At 35.0% G+C, this 10,736-nt stretch overlaps 1 protein-coding gene across 1 annotated transcript; it reads right to left on the bottom strand.

Annotated features, from left to right (window-relative positions):
* Positions 1 to 568: 568 nt before the first annotated feature.
* On the bottom strand, positions 569 to 10,442 carry TTC14 (tetratricopeptide repeat domain 14). Its single transcript, XM_005859499.2, has 11 exons — positions 10,217 to 10,442; positions 9,901 to 10,100; positions 8,472 to 8,556; positions 8,191 to 8,320; positions 7,504 to 7,659; positions 7,007 to 7,078; positions 6,477 to 6,596; positions 6,252 to 6,374; positions 4,013 to 4,130; positions 2,977 to 3,086; positions 569 to 2,170 (listed from the first exon to the last, which is right to left on the bottom strand). The coding sequence occupies exons 1-11, from the start codon at positions 10,425 to 10,427 to the stop codon at positions 1,252 to 1,254; spliced, it is 2,244 nt and encodes a 747-aa protein (XP_005859561.1). The 5' UTR covers positions 10,428 to 10,442; the 3' UTR covers positions 569 to 1,251.
* Positions 10,443 to 10,736: the final 294 nt, after the last annotated feature.

The following is a 10,736-nucleotide window of genomic DNA, read 5'->3' as shown; positions in this document are numbered from 1 at the left end:
CAGTGTCATCATGAGCATAGTTTAAAAGTCCATTACCATTTAGTGTCTAGAATCTTAAACTGGAAAGACTCTAAAGGCCATTATAAGCGCAACACTATGAGTCCTATCTCTATCTCCCTAATAATAAACTATACTTTTTCCAATAATTTGGGGAGGATCCTTACAATCCAAGTCCCTTCTTCAGCTCTAATTCCTGGGATTTATTCTGAGTAAAACGAGGCTCTGTTGGCCTAGTTTTATTCAGACCCTGAGGAAAGAGGCATCTGGGAAAGCATCAGGGGAGAGGAGGTATCAAGGAAGAAAAACAGAACTGCAGGCCAGCTTTAGACTATTTAAAAATTTGCCATGTTCCAAAACATCTGCAATACTAGGAGTTTCCTAATTTCTTTCTAGAGAAAACCAGATTTATACTATACTTCTCTAGTCACTGATGTATTCTTGCCTGGAACGTAGCCTCTAAAGTCTTGACAATACTTGAAGTTAAAAAATTTCTTAGGGCTATACTGCTTAGCAATAAGGTAGGTAGGTAGACAGACAGATAGAAATAAATAAGTAAAATGGGTCCCTATTTAATGTTCATGGCTTTATTCCTAAGGTACTTGTTAAGCTGGTACATAAGTCTCTTTTACTTGAATCAGGCTTTAGAGGCCAATTAGACAAGACAGATGATCTGCCTATCATTTTAAAACAACAGTTACGTAAAAATTTAATATTTAAACAAATGATAAATATAAAATAGTACTTAAAGAACATATCTCTTTCAAAAGTTGAGGGCTTTTAATTTAACAGAAAAGAGAAATAATTTTTGATGAAAAAACCCAGGTGTTCAGTGCACAAATTTAATTTTCTCTCCAACAGCAGGATAAGGGAGACCCAAGGAAATCTCATACCCCATAATACAATGAAGAAACAATACTTTGAGAATTATCTTTAACTGAAGTTTCAAACAGAATAAGGAATACTGTACATAAACATATATATGAAGTCTACGAATCAAGCTGTGAAAGGGGACCTACAACTAGAAGATACAGTTTAAGAATAGGTTGAAAGCATTTGCTGAAAAAAAAATCATTATGAAGATTAAATGAGATAATGAATGTAAAGCTCTTAAAGAAAAGCATTTGATTTCTGCAATCTCTACAAATAAAATAATTTTAGGAGTAGAGATTTCTGCACTGGACTGTTACGATTAAGACCTAAAACTTTTATTAACAGCCTTTAGTAAAAAACAGTGCTGATTCCCTTGGCATATTATTTTTTTTGCTTATTTCCTTTTTCTTTCTCAAATGCAGCTATCTGATTAAATATATTGAGTAAATTTTGAGGTAAATTTTTTTTAGCTCCACTTTCTGAATGCTCTTTGCTACTTAGCTCTTCTTCTGGAGCCTCTGGTTTAATACTCTCCTCAAAATTATCCTCTCTTTCATATTCTCGATGACTTTTACTTAATTGATATCTTTGCTCATGTCTATTGAAATCACGTGATCCAGAATAATTACATTTTTTATATTTTTCAACTGACTTAGAAGAGTAGTCAGAGCTTGCTGGGGAAGTGGAATACCTCACGGAACCTGGCTCCCACTTTCTATAGTGCTCTTTTCTTCCATCTGAGTCTTTTTCAAATTTTCTATAACCATAATTTTTTAACTTGTCTTCTGGATTCCTAGAGAAGGAATCTGAGGAATCCCTTCTATTGGAAAAATGTCTTTCATATCTATATGACTTTTCTGTTTTGCTACTACCTGCCTGAGTTTTATAGCTATTATAAAAGTCTCTTGAATCTTCAGACCTACCTCCAAAATCATCCGGAATTTCAACTGAAGATGAAGAGACAGGGCATCTATCTTTCTCTTTTACCTGCTTCTTCTGATATGGTACCCTATCTTGCTTTTCCAGTAGTTTTTCCACTTCTTGTCTTTGGTTAAGAAAAGATGCTGAAGTATTGGCTGGAACTGGGAAGTACTCATCTTTCCTATTCTGATCTATCTGATTTGAGGATGCCTTAGCTGAATGCCTTTTGGAATTTCGAGAAGACTCTGAACGATTCCTCCTATGTTTCTTATGCTTTTTGTGACCAGAAGAGGAGGAGGATGAAGAAGAAGAAACTGATTCATCACCAGAAGAAACACTTGAAGAGGAAGAAGTTGACTTTCTTCTTTTTTTCTTTAGCCTAAAAAAGTAGTTAATTCATCAGATGTTAAGTACAAAAATGTTTCTTAATTATCCATAAAGCTTTTAGTTCTATTTTGTTCCCCTTAAAGATGTCATAAAAGCTGTGGCTTAGATAAGCAATTATAGTAATCTTAGTTACTGTCAGATCCACTTGTACCAGCAAGCGGTACTTTGGAAAAAAAAAATACTTGTGTAGACAGTTGTCACTCTAAGCAAATCCATTTCTGTTACACACAGTGACATTTCCAACATTACCTTAAAAACAAGACCTGCTGAACACATAAAGGAATTAAAATTTTATTTCTGACTACCTCTAGAGCATAGATAACCTCTCTACCTCAACACTACTGACATTTTGTTGGAAGTGTAGGCTGGGAGTGCGGGGGTGGAGGGGTCCTACAACACCACTATAGGGTGTCTAGCAGCACCCATGACCTCTGCCCCACTAGATGCCAATAGCACTCCACCAGTATGACAACCAGAAATGTCCCTTGGACAAAACTGCCCCCAGTTGAGACCACTGCTCTATTTCTAAAGCATTACTCCCTAAAATACAGATAATTAAAATAACATTATGTATTTTAAATTTAAGGTTACAGTAATTATTTTTTACCCTCAGATTTCTAGCCTTACAATTCCACTTTCCTTAACCTCTCAGAAAAATTTCTGGTACTCTTAATTGCTAAGAATAACTGATTATGGTTTGAAATACTTTTATATTTTTACTTACTTTACCTCTACATGGCACTGTGGTACAACTCAGTAGTTGCTTTAAGTAAAAAAATACTGAATGTTACAGTTTACCTTTTCTCCTCTTTTAAGAGCTTACGCAACTTTTCTGCACTTGTTTCTATTTTCTTTGTTTTCTGCTTTTCTTCCTTTTCAGCTTGTTTTTCTCTTAATTCCAAAGATTTCTTTTAGAACCCAGATATCGGAAAAAACCACACGTTAAAAATAGAAGAATGTTTAAAACCCAGTTTTCAAAAAACCCCCCCCCCCCCCACCAGAAATCAAATGTGGTATACCCAAATCACCACATATCCAGCAGTAAACAAGTTTTTTTTACACATAAAAATTAATCATACAGGTGTTTGGCATCAATCATTGGAATAGCCAGAACAGTATTGAGGACCATATTGCAGTTGGTATTCCATGAAAAAAGGGGAAGCCATTGCATTGGTACCATTAACCCAGAGTGCAAGACAGGGAAAAAATAAATAGAAGTTATTTCAAAATTTAAACAGGACACAGATTGTAGAAATAAAATTCAAATACATTCCATTTAGGTGAATTGAGGGAGGAATCACCATGTTCAAATACAAACCATTTAAAAAATAGCACAGCCCAGTTGGACGCATGATTACATAAGAAATCATTTTCCAGTTTGAGGATGGGGATGAGCAGCACCAGATGTCACAGACACAGCAGCAACGGTCCAATTCAGAAAAAAATGCATGAGAAAACATCATCATCAGTATTACAGGAAAAGACAGTTTAAAATATCTCTCAAAAAGATTTTTAGAATTAGCTCAATTACCGTAACATCACTGAATTTTGTAACCACCAGGAAAGCTCACTACAAGGACAGTACTCAAAACCACACACCAAATTTAGGCAATTAGAATTTTCTTATAGGGCTATTTTTACTTTTGAGTACTAATAAATAAAAAAAAGAAGAGGCATTATGAAGCAATGCCAAACCCAATTAGGAAAAGCTGTATTTAGAAAGAGACTTTTCATAATGCCGTAAGTAATCCAGAATAATTTTCCACAGAAGAAAGCTAAGTTTTGGCATTAGTTTCAAATATCACTAAATTTCTAAGAGGAAATAAAGAATCACCTGCATATATTTATGAAGTTTCTGCAAAGCATCCTCTGCATCTTTAAAAGTCTCATCCAAATCCAAAGCTTTCTTATAGTAACTTTCAGCATTTAAAAATTTCTCTTCTTCTTCTAACCTAAATTTGAGAAGAAGATTTAGCTTTTTTGTAAAAATAAAAAGTCCTTAAGTATGCATACAGGTCTAGGGCTTATAAGAGAGAACTTAATAAGGAAAAAAATGTGTTTAGCAACTTAACTTTCCAAATTGAATAATACCTAAACCATAGTTTTTTACTATTTTTTTGGTAAAGAGACCATGTAAAACCATATAGAACAGAACAAAACGAAACCAAACTCACAGATTCAGGGACCAGATTGGTGGTTGCTAGGGGTGGGGTTGGGGGGTGAGTGAAATGGGTGAAAGTGGTCAAAAGGTATAAATTTTCGGTTATGAGATTAAGTCTTGAAAATGTACAACATGGTGACTATAGTTTATAAAACTGTATTGTATATTTAAAAGCTGTTAAGATAAATCTTAATAGTTCTCACCACAATTAAACAAAATATTTGTAATTATGTGTGGTATTGGATGTTAACCAGACTTATTGTGGTAATTACTTTGCAATATATACATACAAGGTGGGGCAAAAGTAGGTTTACAGTCATTCATATAAAAATAATTAACAAATAATAATGCACAAATAACTTTTGTGTACTCACAACTGTAAACCTACCTTTGCCCCACCCTATATTTTAAACCATTACTTTGTACACCTGAAAGTAACATATTAAATGAGTTATATTTCAGTTTGAAAAACAAAATAAACCCCTAAGTAAAACAAACAAACAAATAGGAATCCATTACTGGTAACTAAATCCATGCTGCGGGCCCAGCAATGGCAGTTTAGTATAATGCACGATCAACTGATGCCCTCTGTTAATATAGTAGGATCTTGACCTTTACCATAGAATTACATTGGCTTTTGCTAGCCGTTTATGAAGAATTTTCCTTTCCACAGAAATATTTTCCCAGAATATTTACTGTTAAGTTGGAAATACCAACACATACATGTAACATATCACAACTAGCCTGTAGATAGGATCATTATCAGATGACGCTCACAAGTCTATGCTATGAAAAATCAGAATTAGAAAATTTGGTTATAAAGCAGTGAAAGGACTTTGCAAAATATTTTCAGTTTTCAAAGTAGGAAAAAGTAATTACTGTGAAACAAATTAAGAAAATCCCAATGGCTTCAATGGGATAACTTTTGTGACAGATGGAATGTGGGAAGGCACCAGTCAAAGATGATCAACATTATGGCTTATGGTAACTGGATAGGTGGTGTTGCCATTCACTTAGTAAAAAGACACCAACATATGGGTAATAAGATAACCACACCTAAGTAGGTACTAGCTATCTACCTAGTCATAAAGTAAAAAGCTGCTCCAATCATTTGGATCTAAGCAGAAGTTCACATGAGTTAACAAATACTGCAAAAATCTCAATTTGGAATTCTGGTATGATCATACAAACTGGAATGATCAGGCAAATTCATGAAAGAGAAAACAGATAATTCTATTTTAAAAATAGCAAAAAATGCTATTATAAACTTTTAAAATTACTAAAGTTGTTAGCAAATTACTTATACTTAAAATATATTCCTTCAAAATATTTTATAAATTAGACCAGTCTATTAGTCATTAAATATTTACAATGCAATTCAGAAGAGTAACATAAGATATAGAGTTTTTTCTTAATAATTTGTTCTTCCATTTAATCTGGAGTTTGTGGATTTTATTGGACAGAGTAGAGCAAAAAACTGAATATAACAGTGAAACCTTATTCATAATTAACAGGAGCTCTCAATTCATATTTCTGGTATTTTTCTACTAACATGATGAAATGAATTAGAAATTAAATTCTCTCTATTAAAATTTCTAGTGTATGTCCAGGAAAAGAATATTTACCTAATTTCTTGTACCTTTACATTTAATTTACATTTCTATGTAATGAGAATAGGCATTTAGGAAAAGAAACTCAAATCACTAAAATATATCCAATTAGAACCCCAGTAATAAGAAAAAAGTGACTAGAAAATTTAGAGGACTATACTTACAAAACATTGTCAACCAAAATCGAAACTAAGAATGGTCTGAATTGAGTTAAAGATGCTATTTCCTTATATTAAGTTCAAGATCTTATAGTAGTTGGTTGAATAGTGGACCTATACTACAGAACAAAGTCTGACACTTACTGCCCTCCTCTTTCTACAAGTGTCTGGCACAGGTATTTTCTTGCATTCCTGTGAGTTGGACAGTTTTCCAATGCAAGTTCAAAATCTTCAATTGCTTTGTTCAGACTTCCTTTTGTTGCATATCTGGAGATATGAAACAAAGTAAGAAATTTATCTTGTGGGCTATGTATAAATCTTGTGCACATTCACCTTGTAAATATTCCTTAAAACCCACAATCCACTTACAATGCTCCACGAGCTACCAAAGCTTCCACATTTTGTTTGTCTATTTCCAAAGCCTTATTGTATTCATTCATAGCATCCACGTGGCGCCCAACTTTAAAATAATCAACTCCAATCTTCACACTAAAAAGATAGTTATAAAGTATCAAAAGCATTTCACAGAATATCGAAACAAAATGTTAGCAGGGGTAAAATTTTAAAGCAAATCAAATTTGGCTAATATTTAGCCTTCCATACTCTCCAAATACCTAAAAGCATTCTGCCATTGGATAGTTTTGTAACAAATTTTAGGAAATCTAGATATCAATATACCAATTCCTTTTGAAAAAAAAAAAATTATGATGTTGGCTAAAACTTAAGTCTGTTAAGTTTACAACATAATATCATTTACACCTATAAGAAAGCTAATGTCAAAAACTCACTTTAATTCATTTATAAACAAAGTTGGTCTTAATGATGACATAAGAACTCTTTGCCTTACCCTAACCTTTTATGCCAGGTAATTCAATTGTTGAAAGACAAAATCTTCATACCATTTTAAAGCCCAAGATGCAGACTGTTTCTTTCTTAATGCAGAAGCAAAATCGTCTTCAGAGAAATTTTTGCTATTAAGAAAAAAATTCAAACCGTATAAATACTTTTTTGTAATTATAGTTCACTGCCTGACAGATAACAAAAACTCAACACTGAAAAAGTGAATCCCAAGCAAGAAGCCTGTATTCCATTTACAAAATAAATTTCCTGAACTCTCAGGAATGACCATTATTCTTAGACATTATTTTTCTTTAGGGTATACATAAAATTCTTATAAATGTTCTAAATCTTTCTCTATTTGGTCACCTGGTACAATTCTAATTACTGATAAGAGACTTAGTTCCAGAAGGAGGCAGGATCACCTAGTTCATTCAACCTTTGTCATACTGCTGCCACTAGGCTTAGTATAGTTGAACATGTCCCTCAATTATGCCACTTTGGAGCTCCACACCATTCAATACCTTACCACTTAATAAATAATACTGATTTACTATACCTTTGTAGGCCTCTCATTAAAGATGGTGGATTAGATTCATCTATTCCTAATTTTCCTAGGAGGAATTCAACTACTCCTGGGTTAGCAAATCCCAAGGAGTTTTGCATAATATTGTCATAGGATTCCAAAGAATTGCTATTTAGTTCAACACTCCTCCTTAAGAAAAACAAAAACAAAAAATGAAAACAAAAAATAATTAGCATGTCCACTTCTGTTAAAGAGATAAAATTATCGCATGGGGTTTAAATACTCATACTATAATTCGTACATGAAAGTGTGGCAATATCATGACTGGGTTCCCTTTATCAAGTTTTTTTTTTTTTTTAAATATATTTTATTGATTTTTCACAGAGAGAAAGGGAGAGGGATAGAGAGCCAGAAACATCGATGAGAGAGAAACATCAATCAGCTGCCTCCTGCACACTCCCCACTGGGGATGTGCCCACAACCAAGGCACATGCCCCCGACCGGAATCGACCCTGCGCCCCTTGAGTCCGCAGGCCGACGCTCTATCCACCGAGCCAAACCAGTTAGGGCCTTTTATCAAGTTTGAAGAAATTTAAGGGTATAAAAATATAATGAGCATACTTTGAAATAAGAGAAATTGAAATTTTACTTTGTTGTTAGAAGTTGGACAAAATTTGCTATTTTTTAAGTCAAGAAACTGTTTTAATGTAGAAAAATTACCTGTAGTACAAAGGAAGCTCTTCAGAACTAATTACACCTAATTTAATACCGGATAGGTGCGGTGGAAGAGATGAGCTATACAGAGATACTGCAAGCTTTTCATGATATCTGTCAATATCCTTGATTCCAGCTTAAAAAATAAGAAAACTAAGCTGATTAGCAAGAAAATGCAAACAAACAAAAATCCTTTCAAACACTATTCTTATTAAACTACATTTTCAAAATTAATTTATAAAATCTGACAAATGTTACTTTTCTATTAATATGATGAAATTGATCACCTCGAATGATATCACCAGTTTGGTAATACGATAAAGGATCCCCATGGTTACTGTGAGAAGGCACATCTCTTAATGGACAAAGAGCCTGCAATGAGAAGTATTTTAAAACAACAGACTTCCTATTCATTGGTGAAAAAGGTCTTCTTTTATCCTACTTGTTCAGTATAAATGGCTAATAGTTGATATAACCTTAAAAAAAATCAACTAGCATCCTAAAGTCTAAATTTAAGTAAGGATTTAAATTTTAAGTCATTTCTGTGTCCAAACACTATTAAACAAGTTTTTTGAGTCAGTTCAAAATCTAAAATCTCATAAAATTTGCAATTAGTTTTAGGAACCAAATATGAGTGTGGATGATAAAGCAAAAAGATATTTTGCACTTGTTAAAAATGAAATGAAAATTTGTCCAGTGTGAGAATTCCAATGAAAATGAAATGTGAATTCTCCAAAGTGTATGTCTGCTATTCAGTCTGTGATATCTCCTGCATTTCTTCATTTTCATCTGCCTTGATAGACAGCAAATATCAAACCTTTTAAAGTGACACATTATTTCAAATTCAGGACTAGTTATCTCAGGCAAAGTATCTCATAATATATACATCACGATCAATTACTGCAAAGACATAAAAAGGCCAGGAATTTTTTCTAAATTATCCATATGCAAGTACATAATGCCAAATACTAAGAACATGTTCAGCTAGAAAAAAAAAAGCCCAAATACCAATCAATCTCACCATACCCATCGACATCTGTTGTAACATTTGAAAAAGGACCCCACCCTGCCAACCAAGGAGACCAAAAAAAATCCCCAAACCAGAAATGGAGTAACTCTTTCACTGCTAAGAATTTTTAAAAAAGAAAATGGTACTTTTTCTCCAATTAAAATATTTAATTCTCAAAACTGTCAGCAGGGTACACTTAAGCACAACTGGATGCAAAGACCTAATTCTTTTTATTATTGCTTTCAGGTTCTTTCTCTTCTTTTTCCCATCACCATTTATCCCCTCTATGCCCCCTTCCCCTCACCCCCACCCCCAATCACCACACTGAGTTCTCTCCCTCGTTCTCTCTCGTCCTCCTCAATCAATCCAGTCCTCTGGCCCTCCATCAGAGCTGTCTGCTTGCTCTCTCTGAGTCTGTCTTTATTTTGTTTGGTAGATCAGCTTGTTCATTAAATTCCACATATGCAGCCCTAGCCGGTTTGGCTCAGCGAATAGAGAATCCGCCTGTGTACTGAAAGGTTCCGGGTTCGATTCGGGTCAAGGGCACATACCTGTGTTGTGGGCTCGATCCCCTGTAGGGGGCGTGCAGGAGGCAGCCGATCAATGATATTAAAAAAAAAAAATCCACATATGCAAAACAATAATTCTTTCACCGAAGCGACTCAAAAACAGAAGCAATCAAGTTAACTGAAAAGTGAGTAACTTACTGTGATTTCCAAGTGAGATATATCTCTCATGATGCCACTACCCAAACAAATCAACACCATGAAAAACCCAAATTCCCGAATGGAACTAATTCTTCCAATCACGATATCTCCACGCTCAATATCTCGGAAAAACAGCTCTCTCCGATCCATACTAGGTATGTCCATGAACTGCTCTAAAGGTGGCATGACTGCATAAGAATCTGAAAAAAGTAATTTACAAAATCACTAACCCTAGTTTTTGTGTTCTGTTTTATCTGAATGAAGCACTGTTAAAAAAAATAACCGCAATCAAAAGATTTTTTAAAACTCGGCTCACCTTCACCGTCTTCATGAACTTCAGAAGTTGCAGGTGCATCTGATTTCCACGAAAGTGCAAAGAGCAGATCCGCCTTTTTGGAAATGAATTTTTGGATTTCAGCGTTGTCGACTCTCTTCTCTTTCCTTAAAACAACGACAACAGAATTTATGGAGACTAACTTATCTGCAAAACCTTTTAGGACGTCCAAGCATCTGCTCCAGGCTTGCATCGCCCAAGCGGGTCCATCCTCAATTCCAGCCCACACATCCTCCGAGAAGTTTGAACCCTCACTGGCCAGTCGGTTGCTGGAGGGCGGGGAAGCGTCAAGAGCGATGCCCGCAGCCCCAGATACGAAAGCCCGAGGGATTTTAGCTCAAGAACCCGCGCCTCTGCTGGGCAATTTCCAGGGAAATACAAGTTCAGCCCGCCTTCCGCGGGACCCTCGAGGACACCAGACGCGCGGGCCATCCGCCATCGGACCCTCCGCCACCCAGCGCAGTCTCCACGGCTCCGCTCCTTCTGGACTCGGCGGCCCGGC

The sequence above is a fragment of the Myotis brandtii genome, unplaced genomic scaffold, assembly GCF_000412655.1.
Source record: "Myotis brandtii unplaced genomic scaffold, ASM41265v1 scaffold127, whole genome shotgun sequence".
Taxonomy (NCBI): domain Eukaryota; kingdom Metazoa; phylum Chordata; class Mammalia; order Chiroptera; family Vespertilionidae; genus Myotis; species Myotis brandtii.
Note: the sequence above shows the minus strand (reverse complement) of the source record. Positions and strands in the feature narration are given on the sequence as shown.

Coding starts and splice junctions, on each gene's coding strand:
- TTC14 (XM_005859499.2), bottom strand. CDS start 10,427: ATGCAAGCCTGGAGCAGATGCTTGGACGTCCTAAAAGGTTTTGCAGAT. Junction 6,597..7,006: donor GCATCTTGGGCTTTAAAATG/GTATGAAGATTT, acceptor CTATCTTTTTAG/TGTGAAGATTGGAGTTGATT. Junction 4,131..6,251: donor CTTGTAGAAAGAGGAGGGCA/GTAAGTGTCAGA, acceptor TCTCAAATTTAG/GTTAGAAGAAGAAGAGAAAT.